Raw genomic sequence first — 27,331 nt, forward strand, 5'->3', positions numbered from 1 at the left:
ATTGGCTTGCCCACACCTCAAGCCATTCCCCCAGTCTTTTCTCCCCACAATGACCATTTTCAACTCTTGACCTACTGATTCTAGCTTGTATATATTGTATATATACAAATTTCTAGAAAGTATGTTTATCTTTTGATTCATTAATTTGGGCCTTTACTAAATTTTATTTTCTTAAACAGCCATCTCCTGCTTTCTCTCCGCCTTTGCTTCCCCTCACCATCTTCCCAGTATGGTATATTTTTGGGTAAAAACATTATTTACATTATTTGCCTATAGTCATCACAGATAGTGTTGTACTGTGGTGTTTCCTTTTTTAAGATTTTTCTGTAGTTAATAATTGCCTATTCTTTCCATTTGCATAGTTTTCTTTCTACCTGTTGCTAATTTTTCTCATACCTTCTAGTAGCCTCTCAAAACAATTTTCTCAAGGTCACTTAGTGCTGTCCAATAGAAATACAATGTAACCCTCATATATAATTTTACCTTTTCAAGTAGCCACAGTGAAAAAGGTTAAAAGAAGCAGATGAATTAGTAATATAGTTGACTTAACCAAATATTTTCAACATGTTATTTCAACAAATATTTAAAATATTTGAGACATTTTACTTCCTTTTTTTAGTACTAAGTCTCAACATCGCATGCGTATTTTACACTTTACATAACCCCTCTTTTCAGACTGGTCATGTCTCAAGTGCTCTCAGTAGCCATGTGTGACTCGTGGCTGCTGTACTGAACAGAGCAGTTTCAGGTGATTGCTCGGTGTGTTTTATTTGCAGACATCCCTACTGCAGACTGCCATTCTCTTTCTCTCTGGGTTGATTGGACTGTAGGCACACAGAGCTATCTTGAGTCTTACTTTGTTTTTCTTCTCAACTAGATTTCCTATTCCTAGATTTCAGGTCTTTTCCTCACTTCTCTCTGGTCCTCTCGGTCACATTTGTACACAGACAAAGGGCATGTTGTTGACATATCCATCTCTTGAGTGATTCAGCTTTAATCTGCGTGCCTCCTAGGTCTGTGCATGGTTGTCATCCTGGGAGCTCCTCCTTTCACAGTTTTTGGGAACATTGCCTTTGCTCTTGTGTCAGATTGTTTTCTTATATATTGCCTATCTTTCTTTTTTGGTTTATTCTCCCCTCAGGTAGAAGACATGCTCCATTGGATTGCTGAGAAAAGGGAGCATGGGCAGTAAAGTTTTTGAGACCTTGCATATCTGGAAATGGTCTTTTTTTCCCCTTCTCACTTGATTATTGGGCTGGATATAGAATTCTAGGTTGGAAATCATTTTTCTTCAGAATTTTGAAGGCATTGCTCCATTGCTGTCTAGCTTTCAGCGTTCTTCTGGCAAAATCAGAAGCCATTCTGATCACCTTATCCTTTGAAGGTCATCTACTTTTTTCTTCCTGGTAGAATATTCTCTTTGCAGGATTCTGGAGTTGCAAATTCATATGTTTTAGTATGGGTCTGCTTTGATCATTATGATGCGCACTTGATGGGTCTGGAAGATTTTCTTGAATGATTTTTTGATGTTTTCTTTCCTTGTATTTTCTTTTGCCTAATTTTCTATTATTGTGGTTGCTTTTTTGTTTGTTTGTTTGATTTTACTTTCTGAGAAAATTTCTTCTATCTTTATCTTCTCTTCAATTAAGCTTATCATTTCTGCTATCTTGTTTTTAAGTTCCAGGTGACATTTTTGTTTATTTTATGTAACATCCTGTTCTTAATTCATGGATGTAGTATCTTATCTTTCTGGGTATATTATCTTTTCTTATCTTTCTTAGTATATTAATATATATTTTTAAAGCTTTCTTTGTGGTTTATTAAAAGAGCTTTTTTTCCTGTTTTTTTCTTTTTTCCTTGTAAATGTCTTATACTACAGGCTTTGTTCTTACATCTTGTAACCAGTGGTTGTCTGCATGAGAAGAGTAGGAGCTTATAAGGCAGATCAAGAGCTCTGAGCAAGTGTAAGAGTCTTGTTAGTGTGGATCTGGCCATGGGGCCTCTGGGGGGTTGTCAGTTGCACACCCTGGTATCTTTTGGTCTTTCCTCTTGTCTGCTCTGATTATCTAGAGAGCACTCTGCCTCCTGATTTATGTTTTCCAGAAAGTCTCCAGATTTCTGCAGACGCTTGAGGCAGCAGTCACCTAGCAGCAGCAGGGGGGACTGTGGGGGTGGGGAAGATCCAGTTCCCCTCAGATAGCTCCACCCCTGACAGATTGACCCTGCAATGAATCCCACCCCTCTTTCCAGAGAGGCAGCGCTGCCTGAGCCTTTGGAGGATTCTATGGTGGAAATCAAGGTGGTTCTCTACTTTTCCCACTGTGGGCTTATAGGTCCTGCCAGCTACTAATTGGTCTCATTTCCAGCTTCCAAAAGCTGTTGTTGTTGTCTTCTTTCCTGTTCTTCCCTTGTGGGTTTTTCTTCTTTCTTTTTTTTAATTGTAGTAAAATATAGATAACCAAAAATTTATCATTGTAACCATTTTTAGGTATACAGTTTAGTGGCATTAAGTGCATTCACATTGTCATGTGGGTTTGTCTTTTAATAATAATCAAATACAAATTAAAAGGGAAAGATTTTTTTAATGTGATTATGGTGGTGTTTTAGGGAGACATAATGCAGATTTTCTGTTAATCCAGAAACTACTTCTTTCTGACAGTTGAGTACAATGGGATTTGTTTACCATCGCCTAGGAAAGCAGTTGGATAGTTTATTGGCATAAAAGTGCATTTTATCTGTTCTTAATAGCTGTAACTTTATAAAAGGTTACAGGTGGAACTCCCAAGCCTGACATTCAAGGCTGTCCGAGGTCTGGCCTCCCCACCTGTGTGCTCCAGCCATCTGTCATTCTTCCCCACCGGCCCACTCACTGTTCCTTGCATACGATGTGAACTTCAGCCCCGGTGCCTTTGCTGTGCTGGGTGTTCCTGAGTGGAATCACTCACACACACACACACACCTTCCTTCTCCCAGCCCTCTTCCGCCTGTGTCTAACTCCCAGCCCCATGCTGCTTCCTTGAACCCCAGCCACGGGTTGTTCCTTTTCTGTTTTTCTCTCATGACCTTGTACATGCCTCTGAATTATCACCTTGCGTTTCCCACACTGCCTGGCTCCCTTTGATGTCTGTTTCTGCACTGGGTCTTCCTCAGTGCCTGGCACAGAGCCTGTGCTCGTTAAATGTCTGGATGAATTCCTGATGCCAGAAATTTCAAGAGAGAACTCTATCCTTTTTCTGTAGGATATCCGACATGAAGCCAGCGACTTCCCGTGTAGAGTGGCCAAGCTTCCCAAAAACAAAAACCGAAACAGGTACAGAGATGTCAGCCCCTGTAAGTATTCACATCACCATTCCCGGTCTCACTGCTTCCATCGTGTCGGGCTCTTCCTCAACTGCAGGGCCTCTCAGTCAGGACTCCTTTAGCCCTGGAGTTGGATAATACATCACTAGCACTAGAGATTTATGACTTGATTGTTTCCTATAACAGAGGCATTAGAGACTTTAGAGTAATGGTTCATTTTGCCACCATCGGAGAAGGGATAAGGTTTCATTTTTCTGGAAAATTGTAGCTTTGACTTTTTCTCATGAATCATTTTCTTACCAGCTGAAGCAGAATAGAGCAGGCATAATATAATCTTTTCTGGATGGCTTAGCAACTGTGTTAATAGACCCTAAGCATTGTATTGAACTGTAATGATGCCCTGTGCAGGCATTCAGGGGTGGGAGCTGCTCACTCCCTCTACCAAAGACTCGAGTCAGCTCTGCTTGTCGAGTCCCACCCCACCCTACACCCAGCTACCATCGTATTTCCAGTTCTTTCCTGCCATTAGCTCCAGTATGCCTGCTGACCTTTGACAGCCTCCTCTGCCTTCAGAGTATTTGGCTCTCAATCTACTGATATCTTGAAAGTAAATAAGGAGACATGTTAGAATTTATATAAAGCAAGATACACTGGAACTGAGTAAAGGACATGAATTTTCCCATGTCTTCTAGGCCGCAGAAGCCTTTTTGACTCACCTCCAGGGGCTTTAGACATTATCAGTCAGTGAGGGTTGTAGCTGCCGACATTGCCTATGACAGTATTCTCTGCCAGGGTAGAAGATTCTGTGGGTTATTCCTCAAACAGGCATTTCCTGCACACCTCCTAAAGCACACTCTGTCGGTGTCAGCAGGGCCTCCTGCTCTGAAATGAACAGCACTCAGGTTCCTGGGAGGGGCGTTAAAATGGACCTAGACTGGTACAGAGCAGTCTGCCTTTGACTGCTGCCACAGTTCCCTGCCTGGGTTTGTGTCTCCACCTGCCACTTAGAGCTGTGTGGCTTTGGGCACAGTGTTCTGTTTTCTGACCTGCAATAAAACAGTAGTCACACTGATCTTGTCAGATTGTGTGAAGATGAAATAAAATAACATCAGCCGCTTAGCCCAGTGTCTCGCTCAGAAATGTTGGTGGTGGTTGAGATCTTCATTAACTGAATGAAAGCAAATGGCAGCAGCATCTGCAGTGCAATTTTAGGTCATCAGGTGACACATCATTGTGCCCCAGCACCTGACACTCGTGAGTTAGCATGTCTAGGCTGTGGCATGCCAGAGGTTTTATTTTTATTTTTTAAATGTGTTTTTATTGTTTTAGAGAAAGAGAGAGGAAGGGAGAGGGAGAGAGAAACATTGATGAGAGAGAAACATTGATGAGAGAAAAACATCAATCAGCCACCTCCTGCACACCCCCTTCACTGGGGATCAAGCCCCCAACCTGGGCATGTGCCCTGACCCGGAATCAAACTGGCGACCTCTTAGTACATGGAACAACGCTCAACAAACTGAGCCACACTGTCCAGAGCAAAGGTTTTATTTTTTTTTTAAAAACTTCTCTGAGTGATTCTGCTGTGAGGTCTGGCCAGCTGCCATGAGCTTGAAAGAACAATTACTGTTTATACCTTTCAGCAGTGCCAGGACATACCCTTGGTCTGTAGCTTTTGCTGTACTTGCTCTGAATTAGTCAATAATGTGTTCAATATTCCTTTTCTACATCTTTGATCAGTGCTCATCTAAATGGTTTTATGAACCAGTTTTACAGAGAAAGAAAGCATTTATGATATTCTAGGGAAACATTCCGAAACTTTTTTACCCCCAATCTCACTTCTCATATTTTTCTTTTCTCCCCTACCTCCACCCTCCAGTAGAAAAAGTAATTTGCTTTTAAGGTTATGGGGGAAATGGGAGGGTGATTCAAGGTAGAAGGGGATCTTGTTATCTGCCTTTTGGCAAGTGAAGAACCCAGCGCTCAGAGGAGGAGTTGATTGCCCAAGGTCACCCAGCACTGTTTCAACCTGCTCACATAACTCACCAGTGTCAGACACATAATTTTTCTGAGATCTTTTATCTCCGTGACCCACTTACATATTACCAAAGTTTTTCATTTTGTATTAACTCTCCACAATGAGAAACAATATTCCAAATAGTTGCTAATTTTCAAAAACACCTCTTTGGAACCCTTTAGAACAAAAAGCCCCAAATTACTTATCCCCATTAACTTCTCCTTTCCCATTGGGCTGGGGGAGAAGATGCTCTTTATGGGTAGTCACCTGAGTTCATCATCCCTTGCGTTGTACCAGAAATAAAAATACCTGCTCTTGTTAGCTGCACTAGCAGGAATAGGAAAGTGGCCCTCGGGAAACCGTTGTTTCTGTGACAAAGTCATGGTAAAAGGGAAAAAAAGTGGTTGTACTTTTCACTCACCTGCGCAGAACTTCCAAATGAGAGTTTTATTTTTGAAAACTATTCTGAAAGTTGTAGCTAATATACTTTGAATTTTTTGGATTCAAAGTTACTCTTTGTAGTTAAACTCTCTTTTCAAAGTCTTTGATCATGACAGATTCTGACTTTGAGAGATTTAGAATCATTTAAGTATGTTATACTTGAACTTTAGGGAAAAAAAACCTTATGTAAAAGAATTCAAGATGTGACTTTTCACACTGTTGTGTACTTAGGTCACTTAATCTTTAAACCTTGAGCTGTAGGTTAAGTTGAGGTGTGCTCATAAATCTTACCCTCTAAAAGTATGTACATGGTAGGGCAAAAGTAGGTTTATAGTTGTGAGTACACAAAATACAGTTTATTCTTGTATTATTATTTATTCGTTGTTGTATTCTTTTCCATACAAACAATTGTAAACCTGCTTTTGCCCCATCCTGTATTAGGCATCAGAATGGATCTCTTAACACCTCCTCTCCCTAGCCTACCAAGTTCTGAGGACAGTAATAAGTGTCATAGGAAGATATGACCTAAGTGTCCTAGGAAGATTTCCCAAATGGGATGTAATCCATGTTTTAGTGTAGTTTGTCCTTGTTGCTATTTAGCATTAAGTTTCAAACACTTCAGAAAACCTTCCTCAAAGTACTAGTTATCCCCATATTGATGACTGGTCACAATTTAAAAGGCATGGCCTCAGCCAATGTGAACACCCTTAATGCTACCAACTCACCTTTGCTTTCCCTATGGGGTGCAATGCCTGTGTAGACACTTTGGTCATCCAGGATTAACCTCTGAGTTCTGATTTGCCTTTCAGTTGACCATAGTCGGATTAAACTACATCAAGAAGATAACGACTATATCAATGCTAGTTTGATAAAAATGGAAGAAGCGCAGCGAAGTTACATTCTTACCCAGGTAATCCCAGGATTGTCTGAAATTTTTTAAGTGGTTTTTGCCTTACTTGATGTCAATTGAAATGTTTTAGAGTGCTGTTATTACTTCAAATAAAAATCTGCCACATCTTTCAGAAGCTCAGGTTTTAAACCACCCATAAAAGCAACAAGGTAGGGGAAAAAATCCTCCTTCAGAGATTCAATTTGTTTGTAACACTATCTTTCTGAGAAGTATGACATTGCTGGGCTTATGAGAAACAGCATTTAAATGGCAGAACTGCCTGTGGTCTGTCCACAGAGGCAGCAGAGCTGTGGCTAGAGAACGGCCTGTACCTGTATTGATTCCATAAGTGCCTCAGAGCATTGAGTGTTCTCATGGAAATCTTAGAGGGTTAGCAGTTACCAGGAACCTTTGTCCAGATATTCTTTCAGAATTCCGTGGCATGGCCCTCCTTTTTTGGTCCAGGAAAAAACATTAGATTATGTGAACAAGGATGCCAAATCACTTGACATTCCCATTAGCTTTGGCATCTTTATGGAAAGAATCACAGAAGTGGTTTAATAATTGATCTCCTTGTGAAACACTTACTGGTATAAGACTCAAAACAATGGGTATCTGGGAGTGGAGATAAAGGAATTTCTTTTGATTAATTTTCTCAAGTCTTATTCTGTTACCTATAAGTTAGTCTAAACAGTCTAAGTTTCTCTTTGTTTTCTTATTTCATATCAGTTTATCAGTCTTATATATGGCTTTGGGTTTTGGGTGATTTTGAACATCAGAATTCTGCCAATATTTGTGGAGTTTTTTTGGGTTTTTTTTCTGCCAATATTTGGAAATTAAAATTATAGTGAAGCCAGAAGGCACTACGAACAAAGGGCTGCTTTGGGGGCAGGGAGCTAGATGAGGGCATATACACTGTGGCCCTTCCTCTCTGCCCCTTTTTTGTCCTGTCCCAGTTCCCCCTGTCCATGACCATAATCAGCCCAGACATCTCCCAGTTAGTGTATGGGACGTCAGCCATGCAGTGTTCACTTCTGGGGGGCTATTGAGTAAGTTCTTGGTATATGAGTAGGGGACAGGCCTTTACCTAGCATCTCTGGGGTGGTTGGGGTGGGCTGGGGCAGGGTGATAAGAAGGGAGATCCCTGGTGGTGGCAAACTGGTGGGAAGAGGTTTGAGGCAAAAGTGGCTTCTTAGGAACTTCTCTTTTTAGAATTCAAGTCTTACTTCCTGATTTCAGCCATTCAACTTTGGTGTGGGGTCAGGAAGCCCAAAACAAAGATTCATAGGGTGTATAAAGTCAAATGGAACAAGAAAATCACCATGGCACTTTTGTGCCCTGTCTTCCCCACCCCCATGCCTTGGCAATTACTTGGCACATCTGAAGTTCTGTCTCTTTTGTCGGGTGGCACCACAGATGTATCTAGCTGCTGACATGGTCTCCCTTTGCCCTGGGACTTACAAAAGGGATCAGAGCAGCCTGACCCCAAAAGTTGCACCTCCAGATAGTATGACTGAAAACATTTTCCACTCCACAAAACCAAGGAAACCCTGCCCATTTTTTTTCATTGTTGTTTATGCAAATGATGTAAGTCTTTAAAAATCTGAGGTATAGAAGTGTAGAGAATGATGTCACTGGCGTCCTTTCACCTCCCCCATGAAGCACTGGCGAAGTTCGCTGTGTATCCTTTCAGATCTTATGTGGTATTTAATCCCTCAGACCCATTCTAAACTGGGGTGGTGTTGGAGGGTAGGGAAGGTGACAGCTGGTAACGAGAGCAAGAGAGCTGCCACTGTGGAAGGCCCAGCGAGGGGTTCTCACGCTCAGGTCAGAGGGTGAAAGGCCCGGGCAGCCAGCGAGGAGGCTGCGTGATTCCTGCCTCCCAGGAGCCACTTTTCTGTTAGTTGGGGGAAAGGGTGACACAGGTAATCCCTGTTGTCCGCGTCCTGCGGCACATACATGGAGTGAGGACTTTTGGGTCAGACAGCAAGTCTGAGATGAGCGCAGGGAAGAAAGAGAGCACTGCAGGTTTGCCTGGGCAAGGAAAGTGTGGGGAGACTCACAGGAAAACATGTAGAGAATAAGGGGAATTGGGATGGAAATGGGCGAGGATGCTGGAGGAGATGGTATGCTCCAGCATGGAGGCTGTAGGTGACGTCCCTTCCAGGCCTTACTGAAAATTGAAACAAACTTGAAGCATTCGTATCCTTGTATCCAGTAAACATCTGTGCCCATTGCTGGGTGGGCTAAAGTGGGACAGGTCAGCTGCTTGGCAGTCACCCCATCATGCCCTGGTGACATCATGCCCCTTAGGCCACCTGACTGACCATTTGTGTGTCCACATTTCTTACGTTCCTTGATCCAAGGATGAAGGCTCTCTGTGATCAGGTTTACTGTTAGTAATAATAATATCTAACATTTTATTGATTGTTTACTATGTTCCAGGTACTGTGGGAAGCCTTTATATATGTGAATATAGTTAATTTTCAAAACTGTATGAGTAGATGCTATGGTTAGTCAAGTGAGATAGGTGGAGAAACTGAGACATGAGAAGTGAAGTGACTTATCCAAGGTCACAAAGATCAGTGATTGGAACTGGAACCACAAGAGTATCACCGTTGATCACTTCCCCATACTGCCTGTCCCCTACACCTGGGGGGTGGGTCCTAGTGGATCCCCTTTGCCAATAAGCCCAAACCAGAAAGCAGAATCAACATTTTCTCTCTGTTAGTCAGCCCTGAACCAGCTCTGAGATGTGGAAATGACCTTTCACTGTGTGTTAGAAAATAGAATTGTGGTTACTGACCACTAGGCAGGGAGAAGATGGGTCCCTGTCCCAACCTCTGCCACTACTGCCCCAGGGCACTGTTACCACTAACTGCCAATGATGAGCTCGCCCTGGAGTATGTTTCTGTGTAAATGGCATGCACTTTGTGGGTTGTGTGTTTACAGGGCCCTTTGCCTAATACATGCGGTCACTTTTGGGAGATGGTGTGGGAGCAGAAAAGCAGGGGCGTGGTCATGCTCAACAGAGTGATGGAGAAGGGATCGGTAAGTCGTACATTTACCTACTCTTATATCACTGTCTGCCTGTGTGTCAGTCCATAATGTTAACAGTTTGTCTAAAGAGGCACTATATAAATACATGTTTATTGTAAACAAGTCAGATAAATAAGTGAATTAACAAGAGGGACAAAAGTAAAATTGCCCTGCCCCTCAGTGAGCCTCTCTCCAGAGTTGGAGCGTGCGCTCCGCGTCACCCTCACCTCTGGTTCCCACGCTGCTGCCGATGCATTGTGAGCTGTGGAAGCATGGTTTCATTTTGAAAGGCCAGTGTCTACTGTACCTTCACATTAGCTCTTCTGCCTATGGGAACAGCTCGGCTCTGGATTTGCCTCTAAAATCCCAGCCACTTGGCTCCTGGCCACACTCTTTAATGTGGACACTGTCTGCTTGTGCATTTACTTTAGGATTTATGTCACCCTTTCTTCCAAGTTCTTTGCAGTTCTTTAAACATCCCTCATATAGTACGTGGATTAGAGGTGTGTGTTTGTTGAGGCCATCACACTCCATGCATCTGTCTGTCCCTTTAGCCACCCCCACCACCCTGCCTTCCAACTTGCTCCCCTCTGCCTGTTCCAGCCCTGCATCCAGAATGATCTTTCTAAACCCAGTCTCATCACACGTCTTCCCAGCTGAAAACCCTTCTGGGGCTCCCCCTGCCTCTCAGTAATATGTAAGGTCCCTGTAGCGTCTAGTGTGGTATTGAGTGTGGTTGGCCCCTCGTTAACCTGGACCCTACTCCCACCTCCAGCTCCAGTCAGAACAAACCTTTTTTTTTTTTTTCTCTTTAAGTTTCTTGCCATCTTACCATGTTCTCTGGGCTAAGGATCTGAATCACAGTGCCCACCCTTACCCCACTTTCAGGTGTCCTCTGATTGCTTTCCCCCTGGTCAGCCGTGGCTTGTGCTGCCTGCCCCTTCCTACACGGCTTACTCTGCGGGATTGCCTGTTAAAGGCCTGTCTCCACGTAAGACTGCTTGCGTGCCCAGCACCAGTGTGGTATTCAACATAGTGAACAGATGCCACATCCCCGCTACTTGGGCCCTTCCCTCCCCCCGACACTGGGGCTCATTGGGTTCTCCAGCCTCAGAGGTGAGGCCCCGGGAGAAGGTGAGCTGAGGATTCTAGAGACCTATATGGATGGGTGCTCCAGAGCAGAGAACCAGGCCTGCCAGCTGCTGGCACTGAGTTCTCCGGGGCTTGGCTGGGCACTGCTCTCCCAGCCATCCTGATACCTTGGGACGCAGATGTGGCCTGCTAGGACAACATGAGGGCTCCAGAGAAGCCACCCCTCCAAAGAAAGCGCAGTCATGGCCCTAGAGGATAAAAATAAAGTGCACAGAAGTAACACATCAAAGGAAACTTCAGCAGCGAAAACGGGAGGCAGTCACCACAAAGCCTCTGTGCTCCACCCCACAAGAGAAACGGTCTCCGCTACAGCAAAGAATCCTCTTACCGCAGCCTATGTTCAAAATCATTTTACCTCTGTCCTCTATTCTTAAAGGAAAGCATTGATTTGCTCAGTGATAATGGAGCACTTACCTGAGTGTTGACATGGATAAAATAATGCTGCTTAGAAAAGAAAGTTTTCAGTGAAAGTGGTTTTTAACTTTTTCTGCTTCAGTGGCTTGATTAGTAAAATGTGGAGGAAGCCCCCACCTGTCCCTGCTCTTCTCAGCAGTTTTGAATAAAGAAACAAAACATTAGTCCCCCACAGCACGTGCTTTCTGCAAGGGAAAGTGAAACGTGGGGGCCCCTGCAGGGGCACAACACAGATCAGCTTTCAGGGGCTTTCAGGCTGGCCGCTGCTGACATTAGGGCCGTAGCATCCCTGGCCTCCGCCCTCTAGAGTCTAGTAGCACCTGCACACGCAGCTGTAGCAACCAAAAATGTCTCCCAATATTGTTTGTTGTCCTCAGAGAGGCAGAATTGTCCCTCGTCAACTGTTCTAGATGATAAGTGTTGCAAGTTTAAATCCAGACTTATTTATTCAAAAATCATCAGATATGGTAGCATTTGCTTTTTATTTATTTGTTGCTAGAAGTTCAGGTAAAATCTTTGTTGGTTGCACGTGGTTTGCTTTAGCTAATGTTGTTACATTACAAGGAGCAGTGTCCCAGCACCATAGTTACGTGTTTGTCACCAGGCCTTGCTCTTGTTTGTCTCCCACTCATGGCTCACCGTAAATGGACTGTAGATCCACTGTAACAACATGTCCCCTTGGGTTGCTATGTGGGACATTATGAAAACATGGCTGGTTGGTTTCGTTGTAGTTTACTGTGATAATGTGACAGTAGTCCCTATTTCGTTTATAACTGTTTTCACTCAAGGTCATTTGGGCATGAAAGCAACATATGATTGGACATTTCCTATTCGGCACCAACATTATCATCCCATAAGCACTGACTGGAAAAAATTATAAGAAGATACATCTTATTTGCTCAGCTAATCTAATTGTAAACTATCCTCACAGCCCGTGGTAAAAACTAGCTTGCAGAGCGTTTCCATCTAATGTTTGTTTGTTTTCTGGTTTCCTTCCTTTACCAAGTAGTGTAGGATGTTCCCTTCTTATTTTTGGTAAACCTGCCTGTTACCCTTTTGGAAAGCAGTGTGCAGAAAGTGCTTGTGTGTGTCAGACTATGATCATGCAAATAGCCACATTGGTTTGATTCAGTATTAACTTCTGGTGTGTCGGTGTAGAATGTGAGGATAGGGATCGTCATTTAGGCAGGGGAAATAAACAAGGTGAGTTTAACTTGCTATTCCAGAACGGTGACCTATGTGTCACCTGAAATTTGTGCCTCATCCATCTCTCTTGTGCTCTGCTTAGTTCTCTGTGTTCATTCTTCGGGAAAGCCAAATGGACCATCATAGGCTTACCCAGATGACTTTCATAGACTTTTCTGAAGTCGAGCTATTTTAGAAGGTCCCAAGGACACATACACACACACACTCTCTCTCTCTTTCTCTCTTTCACCCGCCTTCATGGCAGTAACAGCAGCTAGGACAATAATGCCACATTGATGTTTGGTGCCAACCCAAGACATGTCTCAGTTGAGATCCTGGTGAAGGACTGCTTTCTAATTAAATCTCCTTTTCAGGTCAGTATATATCAACTTAATAGCATAACAGGAAATAGTGAGCTTGTGCTTATTTTTTGTTTTATTTTGTGTGTTTAAAACAAAAATTTATACAGGAAATGACAGAGCAGAGTGCGGCATGTTACTATAGATGCCTAAGAGTTCTCAAAAATAAACATCAGTTGATTGACAGTGTTGCCAGAATTCCTCAGTTATAGCGTTCCAGAGTCTTGGTCTTTACCCAGACTACAGAGATTTATTAGGCTTTATATTTGGTTTTGATTTTGGGTGCTTGCTGTGTGGAGGTTGGATTTAAAAAACTCGTCTTCCCTGCCTATGAGACGTGAAAACATTGTCTCTTCTTTGGTGGTGACTCGCCATTCTGTGTCTCTGCTTTTTACCCTTTCTCTCCACTTGCCGTGTTGGATGCCCACCCCAGTACACATGGTTTTGAACTTACCCAGACAATGTCTTTGTTTCTGGGTTCTTAAGGAATTACACGGCTCTAATTATTTGAAGTGTGGGAATAAATACGTCCTTTAAAGGTCTTCTACTAAAGTCTTGCTTTCAGCTGCCCCACCTACTTTGGCCAAGCATGAATCTTGCCATGTTGCTAATGCTTCTGTATCGTGAGAGGCAGAATTGCCTTGATGCTGAAAGATTGGCCCCATTCAAGAGGTTCGTTTGTCTTCGGCAGCTCATCATCAATGTGTGTGTATATGTGTGTGTGTTGGGGAGTGACATGGAGGAAACTCGCCAAGACTTTCAAACAGGCCTGTGTCCAGGCTCTTTAGAAAGCTCTATTAGCCTTCAGTTTGGGGACCATGGAGTTAGATGTTGTGTTGGCATCACATGCTGGTGTTTCTTGATTTGTTTTTTTTGGGTAGCGTGCAAATTCAGCAGAGCAGGATCAATGGGTGTTTGTGGTTTTGTCTTCAACCTCCTCAACAGCCTCCTGGCTCATCATTGCCCAGGTGATGCGCAGATTCCTAGGCCTGCTGCCAGAGTCACTGTGGTCTGGGCCACCATTGGCCCCATCTTCCACTGCTCCTCTGAGACGGGCTTCTTTGTAGTTAGTGCCTAGGAAATCCTAGACACCTTCCAAACATGCCTGTGTCAGAGCCTGCTTCTTTCATCAAGCCTTCTCTGATCTCTTTCCTATAACCTCAGCCAGCCTGAAACATTTGCCTCTTCTGAATTCCCAGGGCATATCCATCGCATTTTTCTCCTCAGCACTTCCCTCAGGCTATCTTGTTGCTGCTGGGCATGAACAGTCTGTCCTGACAGACAGTTGGCCCTGGAGGGACTCCCTCCACTTACTATGGCATTTCAGACACAATCATCCTTTGCCTCGGAGGAGGTGTTGAGTGGGCGACTGCATGTTGAATTACAAGTGTCTTGAATTTGTACCATTTCCCAAAGAGCTGTTTACACACACTGATACTTCATTCGATGGAAACCATAACCTCTTTGAGGTTCCCTCTGTCCAGGCACATTGTCAGTCCTTCTGGTTCATAGACCTTGCAGCTTAGCCCCCATCACCAGAACAGTCATCAGCAAGCTGAAATGGTAGGTTCTGGTGCAGAAATTCAGCTCAAGCAAAGTATGCCATAAAATTTAAGTCAGATTCTTATTTTTAAGCTCTAAATGAAACCAAATCTTTGGGAGTTTACTTGCTTTAAAGAAAGTTAATGTTACACTTCAATCAACACCATCAAGTAGTTTCTGAAATTATTAGACTAGAATATCAAAAGTGTTTTTCTGAACTGAACCAAACCAGAATGAAAGGGCGGGACGAGGCAGTGGGTGATCCCATGCCTTGGAGGAGCCCTCTCCAAGCCTTCAATCAATAATTTTCACTTGATAACAGCCCTTTAACCTTTCAAAGTGTTTCACATGGAGTCTCTTCTAGCCATGTTTTCAGTTAGCCTGTTATTTTCCCCAGGATAAGGCATCTACACTATACCAACATCACTGATCAGATTCCTGGCAATCTTTGAAATGGCTACATAAAGTACTTTGTGAGAGACTAAACGTTTTGTGTAATATGGCTTCCCCTTGTAGGTGATAGGGAAAGAAAGGACCTGACCCCGAAACACCTTATTGTATGGATTACCAGGAAGCTGCTGGGTTTGGAAGTCTGTGCCCTGTCTGCACAACTAGCCCTGGCTAGATCTTCACAGCCCCTCCCCATCTCCCCAAAGGGAAGGCAGCTTATGCTGACAGTGACTTCCAAGGTTAGAAAACCTCAGGCCTTTGGGTTATCTTCAAGCTCGTGGAAGGTACTTCGAACCTTCTGTCATAGGAAAGCAGTCACATGCTCACAATAATTCAGTGTTATTTTCTCCCCTAGTTAAAATGTGCACAATACTGGCCACAAAAAGAAGAAAAAGAAATGATCTTTGAAGACACAAATTTGAAATTAACATTGATCTCTGAAGATATTAAGTCATATTACACAGTACGACAACTAGAGTTGGAAAACCTTATGGTAAGTATGGCATGCACTTAAGTACTTCACATGGTTACTGGCTGAGGTGTTTTTTCTCTTGGGTGATTAATTACCTAATGCCAATTTTTCTGGGTTTTGTATACCATGAGCAAGGTGTGGTTTGGCACTATGGTGAGCAGACCTTACCTGCTTACTTACCAGGTGACCAGAGGTGCCTGGGTAGCAGGGGAGGCGTCTTGTATACCTCTTTTCCCACAGAGTTCACTCTCTCTCTCTAAATTTTAACATTAGGTAACACTAGTTCTTAGGAGAGGGGAGTTTCTTATCTAAAATTTATCTGTTCCTGCCTTTGCAACTGCAGAGGGATTGACAGGGCAGCCTTGCCTTCTTTCATTGTTCACAGTCTCTTTCTTCTGAAGCAAGGGGAAAGGGGCCTTTCCTGTGCTCAGCCCAGTTTCATAGCCAGTGTAAGTTTTCTAGGTAAGGTCTTGGGTTCATTTGTTGTGGGAAGAATTGATAACACCGACTGCTAGCTATTTTTAAAAGATGGTACTGGGACATAGCAAGGCACTGTGCTAAGAAGCAGAACCACAGAAGGCCGTGCCCCTGAGGATTCTGAATCACTTACCTGGAACCATCCTTCTGAGGGGCCCTTAGCTCAAGGCAGCTCCTGGGGACACACCCAATTGTAGTGGTCAGTGTACCCTCTGGAACTAGAGTGCCAGGGGTTGATCTTGGCCTACCATATCAAACTGTCAGGCTCTGGGCTAGCAGCATACGGCTCACTGTGTCTCAGTTTTATGACCGTTGGAGGAGGTAATATATGTGTTAGAGCAGCACCAGGCCCAGAGTAGGCGCTCAGGAAGTGTTAGCAGTGGTGTGGGATGAAGTCACATGGTATTTCATTTGGGGATCAGTACAGATGACCAGTTGAAGAAGACAAGGTGTGGGGATGGGATTGGGGCTTGCAGGGCGGTGTTAAAGAGTAAGGATCACGTCTGAGTTATGCTCCCAGCTTAGGTCTCTGCAGTCATCATGACTCCTGCTGCTGAATTAGTAGTTGAAGTAAGATCGAGAACTTAGCACAGGTTACTGCAAAGTAGAGAACAGGTTAAAATTGCATGGCTTTTGAGGAATGCAGCACTGTGGTTTATCTGAGTGCTCGCTCTCTTCTCCCTCTGATAGTATGAGCCAGGAACCATGCCCTCACCGTGCACTGAGGCTCGAGAGAGTGATTTATGGAGGGGTTTGATGGAGGATTTTCAGGAGTAATGTTGGCAGCAGGTTGGAATGTGCCTGAAGGATTATGTAGTAGACTTTTTAAAATGCTCTTTAGCATTCACAAGCCTGACATATTAAGAGTGACTCCTGGTAAACTCAAGAATATTTCTCTGGCTTGTTGAGGGAAATGGAATTCGGACTGAGAAGAAGAGATATGTGCTATGTTGGTGGCAGAGCAGATACAGCCACTCAGAGGCCTCAGTGTTAGTTAGGAGGATCTGTTTGCTCTAACAGGCTTTGTTTTCAAAAAGTCTCTTCTCAGACACGTGTATCTGTTCAAGCACAGATCTATATGGCATTCCTTGAGAACGAGCTGGCAGGTGTGAGGGAGGGTATAAACGAGATAACCCACACTGTCTTCAAGATTAAAAGGGAGAATTCACTTCTGGCATGTTTTCTTATTCAGCTTTTAAATATATTTTTAAGTGCTTTTCTTTCCCTAAAAATTAGAAGAGGCATTTCTCTTTTAGTATTAAAGTATTAAGAGATCATTTTTTAGGGAGAAAAGAATGGAATTGCTTAGCATGGTTCTATAAATTACTCTAATAGCATAGGCGATTGCTCCCAGTTCTGCAGAAAGATGCCAGTGTGTGCAATAGCTGCCTCAGTGGGTAGTCTTTCCTGATTTTAGGTTGTTGGTGTTTATTGTAGGTCCTTTCACACATTTTCATCACACTAGGCTCAGGGAAAGTTGTTATAACTAAGTTGTAAGCTCTGGAGGGGCAACGGTTGTATCTTTACCCCATCATGCCTGGCACTGTGGCTGGCACATGGTAGGCATGTTATGGACATTTGCCAAACGAAGGAAGACAGTGTTGGTAAGTGGGTCGCTGGCCCGAAGTCTTTCTCCATCAGCTGCTCTCCAGGTAACTGCCATGGCCCTTGGCATTGCTTAGTAGGAGACCCTCAAGGCTGGTGAGGTTCCTTCAAACCTTCTTCCTGTGCCCACTTTTGCAAGGCTTGCAGGCCTTACTTACCCAGTGCCTAGTTCCTGTTTACTGTGTGCCCTTAGCTTAGAAAACTCTTGAGTGCTCTCTTCCCAGCGAGAACTGCATTTTGATCATTGCTACTGGAGACCGGGTGTCCACTCTGGGCATGGACCTCTGAAGCTCAGAGGAAGGAGCAGAGCTGGAAGCAGCACCAGGGGTCATTCTTCTTTCTGCTTCAGTGGGAGCAGACTGGGCTGGGAGAAACACTTGGGACACAGGCCAGGGTCCTCCTTTCAAAAGTTACTGTAAGAGGCTCTGAACACGGGCTGGAGTCAAGCAAACATAGATTGAAACTCCTGCTCCCCCACTTAATGGAGGGTTGGCCTCTGAGCCTCAGTCTCCTAATCTAGAAAATGGGAATAATGGTAATACATGCCTTGAAGGGCTGGTGTGAGAACTCAGTGAGCTAATGTTCTCAGTACTAAAATGAAGTAAATGCTCAGTACCATCTCTTCATCTGGGTATTGAGCCACATGTGGCAACCTCCGGTATTTGAAGACTAAGTTGGTTAAAGTATCATTTCTCTAAAATGATGATCCTCTGAGATGTCCAGATAGTCTTGTAAAGCCCTGAATTACCCAGAGCTGGTGCTATACACACATAGTTTATGTTTTCACTCTTTCCTGTGAAACCCTGTGCTGCCTTATGACATGGTTATCGTGGGTGTCAGTGCAGTGTCATTGTGGGGCAGAGAGAAATCCTAGCTGTAACCATAAAGACAGCAGAGGTGAGAGGGACAGTGGAGAAAAGAGGTGGGTGACGCTGTTCCATCCTAAAGGAAGTGAAGTCAGAGCAGGAGCAGCCTGCAGCCTAGTGTCGAGCACAGGGCCCGGCACCTTGGTGCTTGTTATTTGTGGCCTCGGGGCTCATGGTACCTGGGAGAAAATCTGAGAATTAAAGCTGTTCTTAGAGTGAATGGAGGCACTTCGTGCTTACTTGGAATTTGTGATTTCTGTACAGATAATTCTCTTAGAATCGTCATGAGTATTTTTCTTTTAGTCTAAAGAAACTCGAGAGATCCTACATTTTCACTATACCACATGGCCTGATTTCGGAGTCCCTGAATCTCCAGCCTCGTTCCTGAACTTTCTTTTCAAAGTCCGTGAATCGGGGTCACTCAGCCTGGAGTACGGCCCCATCGTGGTGCACTGCAGCGCTGGCATTGGCAGGTCGGGGACCTTCTGTCTTGCCGACACCTGTCTCTTGCTGGTAAGGAGGCCTTTGAAGACCCCGGGAAGAAAAGGGACCACATGTAAACCCCTACTCTGGCCTGGCCACAGCTTCTCTGGTATTGTCTCTGCAGTAAACGAGCTTTGATCTTCACTTTTTAACAACTTCCCTTCCGTAAAAATAGCTTTCCCCTGAATAGCTTTGTTCAGAAGGATGTTCCTAATTTTAAAGTGAAATCCAGGACGATTCAAAGAATCCTGTCTTCTCATTCTTTCCTGTATTTTAACATGGTCCTGATTTTGATGCACTGACTCACATTTTCTAGAATCCTACCTTCCCTGTTGTGATTTTTTCTGAGTGGGCACTTGAGATCTGGGTGGCTAAATTATGTCTCCTATCTGGCTTTCAGATGGACAAAAGGAAAGACCCTTCTTCTGTTGATATCAAGAAAGTTCTGTTAGAAATGAGGAAGTTTCGGATGGGACTGATCCAGACAGCAGACCAGCTCCGTTTCTCCTACCTAGCTGTGATCGAAGGTGCCAAATTCATCATGGGAGACTCTTCAGTGCAGGTCAGCATTGCTTTTGCTTTCATCCAGGTGTGCTGATTTCCAATTCTTGTCTCTGAAGAAGGGGGCTGTCATTTGTAAAAATTTAAACACTGTCATCTTCAAGTGTATTTCTGGAGACCTGAGAAGCAGAGAGAGCCCTTCCCTGAGCCATCATCTCTGCTTGCTGAAAGGGGGCCAGATTTCCTGACAGCAGTCAGGCATGAACACTGATGGGACACCTCTTGCTGCCTTTTCCAGGAGCAGTGGAAGGAGCTCTCCCACGAGGACCTGGAGCCCCCACCTGAGCATGTCCCACCCCCTCCCCGACCACCCAAACGAATCCTGGAGCCACACAATGGGAAGTGCAAGGAGTTCTTCCCAAACCACCAGTGGGTAAAGGATGAGTCCGAGGAGAGTAAAGAAGGCGGCCCCATCAAGGAAGAAACCAGAAGCCCCCTGAGTGTCCCCTGTAGCATGGGAAGGTAATATGAGAGGGCCCTGGCTTACTGGGGTGAGGAGAAATTACCTGTTCCAGAAACTCATGTTGATATTGAAACCCTGTGGCTATAGCCTCCTGTTGGTACACATGCTTCTGTGTCCTTGATGAATGGAACCCCTGGATTGTCCTGCTCCTCCCCTGGCTAGAGGAGCCCAGGTATAGAGCCACAGGTTGGCCCTGGAAGTGACCAACTTCAGTGGGGTTCTAGCACCATCTTGTGGTTCTCGTTGGAATCAGGAGTTCAGAGTGCTGGGAGTCCTGCCCAGTGATGACAGTGCCCTCCCCAGGCTTTCAGTCAGTCCAGAAATGGGATATCCAGGCTTGATGTTGTACCTTCAGCCCCCAAAATGGTCCTTTTCATGTAGTCTTGACCCAAGTGGGTTGTCATTTGCTTCCTTATAGTTTGACAAAGATTATCTAGCACCTTTTGATGCATGTGATGAAAAACTGAGATAATTAGGTTATGGTTCTTGGTCTGTGTTCTAGACCCTCTTGTTGGGAAGGGAACAGTAAATTGTAGCGGGAGCCTGTGGTCAGTGATGTGGTGGAGGTGCATGTGGTCCTCTGGTTAGATTGATCATCAGTATCTCACCCCAGCACTAGTTCTGACTCATGAATCTGAGTCCACAGGGTCCTTCATGCAACTGGTCCTTATCACAGAAACACCAGACCTGGTTCTGGAGAGAACCTTGTCCAGTGGGGCCTCCCAGAGCAGATGCCTTCTGATGTGCTGAGCAACAGCTTGTTGGCTGTCCCTCAGGGATGTTGGGCCCGATTTCCCAGGGCCTTTGTTAATGTACTCATGGTGGGCCAGTGTGCTCCATCCAAGGGCTTACAGAGGTCAATGATGAGAGAAACAGGCTGCAAATGACTTATTTGTCGCATTTGTGTCATGTGTTGTTGTTTTTCTTTATTCATGGAGACTTGTGTAGAGAGCAGTGAGTTTCATACTCTGTGTGTGAAGGTGCTGTGTATGGAAATGGGGATTTGGGGAGCTAAAAGCCAGAGAGTTCCAGAAAAAAATGGAGTTGTACCAAAAATATAAGTGCTACTGGGCACCTCTGGGAGCCCACTTGCCCACAGACCTCAGCACTGCAGCCAGGGCCTGGTAGTGGGCGTGGAAAGCCAAGTGCTCCTGCGGCCTCCTCCTGTCTCCTGGGAAGGTGGTTTTGCCAGGCACAGGATGATGCTGGGATAGGAAGGCCATGGATGCATGTGTGAGGCTGGACTTCCTGTTGCCAGGCCTCCTTGCTGGAAGCAAGGGTGGAAAGGGAAAGGCCTGGAGCAGGAGGGGAGTGGAGAAGGGCCTGGCTCCTCATGAGCCCATGAGCCTCTGCTGCCTCTCCCAAGACAGCCCTGAAGCAAAAACACTGCTCCTGTGTCCCCCCCCCCCCCCCCCCCCCCAGGTCACTTCGGCTCATCACCATGTATGCAGCCAGCTGACAGCACAAAGGATGCCTGGAAAAGGCTCCTCCTGGCAGGATTGGATTGGTGCTGGGGATTCAGGACCTAGGTTGGGGTGGGCAGAGGGTCAGTGGGAATGTGTGGTGTCTTCATGTCAGCAGCGACAAAAGCCTGTGGATCAGCATCTATCGGGGTGCCCCAGGAAGGGTGTGAAGGCTGTGGGCCACACCATTGCTTTCCCTGATCTGAAGGGAAACATTCTACAGCAGACCCCAGGGCAGAGTTAGCACCTGTCTTTACACCAGGGGCTGTACTTCTCCTCAGATCTCTACCCACCCTCCATCACTAAGGATTCCACACGTCTCCTGAACCCTACCCTGGCTGTGAGGGCCACCTGGACCCCTGGGGGGAGGTGGTGACAAGTGGGCCTCAGACCCGCGCCAGCAACACTGAACTCTTGTCTATGTGCGACTCACTTTTTCCTAGAATTCCCCCGTAATAATAGTATCTTTACCATTGATTTACCCAGAGTAAGTAACTCATCTCTGCCCCTCTCATTCCTCAGCACGAGTCAAGACACTGAAGTCAGAAGGCGGGTCATGGGGGCAGGTCCTACCCAGGAGGAGCCATCGCCACCCAAAGAGGAGCAGGACAAGGCGCTGACTCACTGGAAGCCCTTTCTGGTCAACATGTGTATGGCCACGGTCCTCACGGCCGGCGCGTACCTCTGCTACAGGGTATGTTTTCACTGACGGACGTGCTGGCGAGACCGTGTGTACAGAAAGCACTGGCCGACAGCCTGGCGTTAGCATTCAGTGCTGTGGAAAGGATCTGAGCCAGTCTCAGAAGAAACAGGTCAAACGTTTTAAAGTCTGGAACTGTGAAGGGCTAACGAGAGAATTGAGGATTGATGCACTGGGGTTTTAAGGAGCCCTGTGGTCCCAAGAATACAAGCGTCTAATCTCAGGGCCTTAACCTATTCAGGAGTAAGTAGAGAAAATGCCAAATACATCTCTTTCTCTCTCTCTTTTCCTTTTTTTTGTTTTGTTTTGTTTTGTTCATTTGTTTTTGGGGAAAAAAAAGAATTACAACACATTGTTGTTTTTAACCTTTATAAAAAGCAGCTTTTTGTTATTTCTGGAAAGAAAAGAACCTAGGCACTTATGAAACTTCCTTGTACCCTTAGGTTTTGTAACCTGATACACAGTTTCTGTTTGATTTCCCGGGGAAAGACTCCCACATTAAGGAATGTAGCACCCTCTAGAGAAGAGGGTCTAAGGGTATAGGACACTGTCTTGCTCAGTCATTTGCTCGCTGTGCGTACACTGAGCTTGGCGGTTCCTGCCGGCTTTCCCATTTTAAGAAGAAAAACAACAAAAGGCCATCTCTAGAAATTAAAACTTGGCTTGTGCTTTTGCTCAGGGTGTCCCCACTGGTTGTCCATCCTACATTTCTCTATCAATCCCTTCTTGTTGCAGCCATATTGCTCATGTCCTGCCTTCAGCACCCCATCCTCCAAAACAGGGTTCTTTGAGGCCCCTGCCTCAGGGTCAGAGGTCACCACAGGGTGGCCACCAGCTTTTCACCCTGCCACTGAGACCCAGAAGGAGCAGTTTCCACTTGGTTTGGAATATAAATGCCATTTCAGTAGACATCCACACATAAGAAGTGTGTTGCTGTTAAAGTAAGGGGAGGAGAGAAGACTAGCTTCAGAACTCTGGTCATGGAAATCACCTCACAAGACTTTTTTATCATTTTCAGGCAACCATCTTTGAGTGTATCAGATGGTTTAGCAACACACAGTTTTTCCTTAGGGATAAGTTTTGGAAGTGGTGGAGGGCAGTTGCAAAAAAAAAAAATCAAAGCCCCTTTTACTGGAGTGGCTGGGGGTTGGGGGTGGCCGGGGAGTGCCAAGTCTGCAGCTGCCAGGTGGATCGGGGCTCAACTGAAAATGTTTGGTTTCGTTCCAGTTCCTGTTGAACAACAACACATAATCTGACCCACCTCCACCCCACTGCCTGCCTCTGCTCACACTGCCTGCACCGACTAGCAGGCATCGTGGTAGGTAAGGGCGACGCACATGTAGCCAGCGTGACCCCGGGCAGATGTTTGCTCTACATTGAAACTCCCTTCCCTGGCTATTGATCTTACCCCCTTTCCTTTTACTTTTTCCGCCCTCCCCTTCTTTAAGTACCAAATCCACAACCCATTTTTTGAAGAGAGCAGAAGAGAGTCCCATGCTGGTGGCACAGAGGAAAGGTGGCCTGTGCAGGGCAGCGCACAGCATTTCCCGGTACACTCTGCGGAGACTGCGTGTCGTGAGCCTCTCCACACCATGTTTATCTTTTTATTTTTTCCCCCAGAGGTATCCAGAGTGCACTAGCATTTTCTTAAACCAATAATGTATTAAAATTTTTTGATGTCAGCCTTGCATGAAAGGCTTTCTCAAAAAGTACAATAAATCCTCAGGTAGTGCTGGGAACGCAGGACTTTGCCATGAGCCCGCTGCGGTAGACCAGTACTAGGAAGGAGGACGGCTGTGAGCAGTGGGTATTTCATGACACTGTGGGTCACGTGAGAGGAGGTTTGGCATTTGTTTATAGAGCAGTGGGATAATATATAATGAACACTTGGGTATTTAACATACATGACGGGAGATGACTTTATCTGGTTATTGCCCTCCCCAGTTTTACCTGCTAGAACCTTGTTCTCGATCACCGCTTTCCCCGTGTGTATTAGAATGCATGTTCAGTCTTCTTGTGTCCTGATCAAATACCACGTGCTTGAAATACTTAGATCTCTGCTTACTAAAGTGCCCTCGTGTATAAGTCCAATCTCCCCTTGCATGATCAGATCATTATGTGGCTGTGGTTCCTAAGACTGTTGCTGAACTACTCACCGGTCAGCACTGGAGGGATGTTTCCAGTAACAGATATTGGTCTAATTCCTGGCATGACTCTCTGGTGACTTCCTGGTGAGGCCCGGCCTGTCCTGGTCCAGCTGGGTCCCACTGTAACTCAGACATTCCAAGGGGGGTGGGAAGCCATAGTCACACCTCACGCTCTGGACATTTAGGCAAGCAGGGTCCCCTGCACACACACCTTTGGGATCAGCCTCCACTATCCTAAGTTCACACTCTTCTTGAGAAGACTGTGATTTGGAACCAAGGCAACTGTTGGAAACCACACTTCTTGAAGCAACCTGGACGATGACAGTCCCTTGGAGTCAGCCGGCTGCTGGCTCAGTCGGGAGGGCCTTGCTGAGAGAGGCGTGTCTGCCCCTGCCCTTGAACTCTGGGGACTGATGGTGCTCATGACTCTTCCTGCGAGGGGAACTTAAGACCTCCACATTAAGTGGCTTTTTTAACAAGAAAAAAGGCAGCTGTAGCTCATGAGCTGCTCTTTTGCCAGCATTTTCACATTTTGCCTTTCACATGTTCAAAGCCCGTGCAGAGAAATTCTGTGGTGGGAACATTTGAGGCATCGCCCCGCAGAGCCTTGGTGAGGTGTGGATAAGGCTGAGGTGCCAGGCTGTAAGCATTTTGAGTTGGGCTTGTTTGTTTGTTTTTGAAGTCCTGTATATGTATGTAGTAGTTTGGGTGTGTATATATAGTAGCATTTCAAAATGGATATACTGGTTTAACCTCCTATCCTTGGAAAACAGATGGCTCTCCATCTTGTTACACGTATGTTAGAGAAGTAGCGAGCTGCTCTGCTATATGCCTTAAGCCAATATTTACTCAGCAGGTCATTATTTTTTACAATGGCCATGGAATAAACCGTTTTTACAAAAATAAAAACAAACAAAAAAAGCGAGGTGTTTTGGTATAATACCTTTTCAGGTGTGTGTATACATGGATGCATGACGGGGTGGGGAGGGGGGCGCATCTCAGGGTCTTCTGTGACCTCACAGAACTGTCAAACTGTACAGTTTTCCAACTTGCCATATAAATGATGGGTTTTCATTTTAGTTGCAACAATAAAAAAATTTTTTCTAAAGAACATGGGTTTGGGGTGCTTCCCATTTCTTTGCTTAACGGGCCTAAACCAGGATGGACAACCATGCTTCTTCCCATCCCTGCTGATGTGAGGCAGATGTCAAGCAGGGTTATAAGTTCCCTCATCTAAGAATCAGAGGGCCTCCAGGAGCTGAGTGCCTTTGCACTGGGGCATTTTCCCTTAGGAGTTCATTTAACATGTAGGGCCTCCACCCATTTCCTTCAACAGAACGTATCTCTGGAACATACAGGGCCCTTGGATAACTTAACAAACTTACACAAGTTGTTTGAAGAACTGTTCAGACCTCAAGAACGTGCGTCTTAACCAACTGCCTCTGAGGCCCAATGGCTGTTATAGCGTCTCAGTACCTTCGTACAGTCACATTCAATGTAGAATCGACATTGAAATGATAGACACAAAATTCGTGTAGTCTTCCTTGTACAAAATTAAATGTAAATCTTCCCTAAAGTGATTATTTTGGCTTTTTGTTTTGAAATAATTCCAGGCTTGCAAAATGTTGCATAGAGAGCACAGAGTTCCCTTATATCCTTCAAGGTTTTCTGACTGTTTCAAAGCTGGCTGCTGGGTAACTGTTTATGCTTTCGCCTCCTAGCAGGATCCATAGAACTGGCAAGCAAGCAGAGTCATGGTCATGTGACCACACAACACTCATTGTGGGGGCCAGAATGGTCATGTCACACCCACTGTCACTTCAGTCTTTGTGTCACATACAAAAGATGGCATCTAAGCTTTTATGAAGAGGTGGAATGCCAGCGTGGGAGAAAAATAACAAAACTTGTGACTTTGGAACAGAAATCAGATGGAGCCAAAAGCTAGAAAAGGGCCATGCCTCATGGTGTCTGGATAGGAGGGGGCATCTGGGGAGCCTTCAGAGAATCCTTAGGGCACACTGCCTTCCCTAGGCCTACTTCTGTGGGAGATCCCACTCCACAGTGTCCCACTGGAGAGAGTAGGCTAAGGGACAGGAGGGGCAACTTTTCCCCAGCAGGATGTTTGGGAAAACAACCACTATATTTTTCAGGTAAAATGAAACACCAATAAAAATTGATCTTTTAATTGAAATTTCAGAAAGTTGAACATATAAACAAGTCAAATAAATACTAAGTTAAATTGAAAAGCACAAAATATATACAGGAAGTGTAAATGAGAATGTTTAAGTTCCAAAGTTCTCCAATGCCATTGTTGATAGCCACATTCAAACCCTAGGTTATCTTGACATTATTAACACAGAAACAGCTCAGTACACATTTGAGTCTTAGACTTAAATAGGAAACTAATTTGGTTTTTTAAAGCAACATGCTGTTCCGTGAAATCTTCACACCAGCTATGACGTCTGGAGTAATTTAATAGGCCCTAAGTTGACTTGCTTCCGAAGTTGGATTTCATTTTGTTTAGTGAGGTCAGAGTGAATGCTTTTACTGATATGACACTTGAGCCTCTGCTTTCCTTTGTGCTGTTGAGCATGGTGAAAGTAAGGTCCTTGGGCAGCAGGCTGCCACCAGGCACTTGGGCCACAGCTCGGGTTAAGAGGTGAATCACAGAAACTCTGGTTCTGTGCCTTCCCATCTTCCCCAGGTCGCCCAGGTGACAGCTCCTACAGTGGAAATGACTTGACCCACTGACTCACAGGCCTGCCGGTATTTGTTGAACCAGAGGTACTGATCCAGCTGACCTGCAAGGAGACAAGTTCACGTTCATCTTGGAGCCTTTTATTCCAGGCCTTGACTCCTTCATAGTGTGGCTGGCTCTGCATCCTGGGGAGGACAGATTCTCAAAGCCAAAAGCTAGTAGCTTCCTTGAAGTAGCTCGCCTCTGAAGTGCTCCTTTTACAAAGTCCCACTTGTGCCCTGGGGCTTTGTAACAATCCGAGCAGCTCTGGCCCCTTCCGCTGCAGGGGAGCAGCAGTGTGCCCTCATCCACGCTCAGTCCCTGTATTAGGACTGGGCAGCAGCAAAAACCAAGAGGCCAGATTTGAGCTTATTGCCTGAGGGTTTTTAAAATATTGTGATTTCAACATCTGCCTCCTGGCAAAAGGCTTCTCTTTGTTCTGAGCAAAGTTTGTCCATCTTCTCAAAAGCAAAGCGTCCTTTTTCACCTGCAATATTAAGGTGATTTGTCACTGGATTGTCCCCGGCCTTAGTGTTTCCTACTCTGGCAGGCCAAGATGGCCTTATCATTCA

At 45.1% G+C, this 27,331-nt stretch overlaps 2 protein-coding genes across 2 annotated transcripts in view; one reads left to right on the plus strand and one right to left on the minus strand.

The window, feature by feature from the left end:
* The window catches only part of PTPN1 (protein tyrosine phosphatase non-receptor type 1), a 62,816-nt gene extending 37,683 nt beyond the window's left edge, over positions 1 to 25,133 (plus strand). Inside the window, exons 2-9 of the mRNA XM_016214410.2 lie at positions 3,240 to 3,330; positions 6,565 to 6,665; positions 9,597 to 9,695; positions 15,141 to 15,278; positions 18,509 to 18,718; positions 19,089 to 19,250; positions 19,488 to 19,711; positions 21,698 to 25,133. Of these exons, the coding sequence (XP_016069896.1) occupies positions 3,240 to 3,330; positions 6,565 to 6,665; positions 9,597 to 9,695; positions 15,141 to 15,278; positions 18,509 to 18,718; positions 19,089 to 19,250; positions 19,488 to 19,711; positions 21,698 to 21,884 (1,212 nt within the window). The 3' untranslated portion in view covers positions 21,885 to 25,133. The remainder of the gene's footprint in view (positions 1 to 3,239; positions 3,331 to 6,564; positions 6,666 to 9,596; positions 9,696 to 15,140; positions 15,279 to 18,508; positions 18,719 to 19,088; positions 19,251 to 19,487; positions 19,712 to 21,697) is intronic.
* A 1,056-nt stretch (positions 25,134 to 26,189) lies between these two features.
* Positions 26,190 to 27,331, minus strand: part of RIPOR3 (RIPOR family member 3) — a 59,211-nt gene continuing 58,069 nt past the window's right edge. Inside the window, exon 23 of the mRNA XM_087819163.1 lies at positions 26,190 to 27,246. Coding sequence (XP_087675289.1) covers positions 27,146 to 27,246 — 101 coding nt within the window. The 3' untranslated portion in view covers positions 26,190 to 27,145. The remainder of the gene's footprint in view (positions 27,247 to 27,331) is intronic.

This window comes from Miniopterus natalensis, chromosome 7 (genome assembly GCF_054644295.1).
Source record: "Miniopterus natalensis isolate mMinNat1 chromosome 7, mMinNat1.hap1, whole genome shotgun sequence".
Classification (NCBI taxonomy): domain Eukaryota; kingdom Metazoa; phylum Chordata; class Mammalia; order Chiroptera; family Miniopteridae; genus Miniopterus; species Miniopterus natalensis.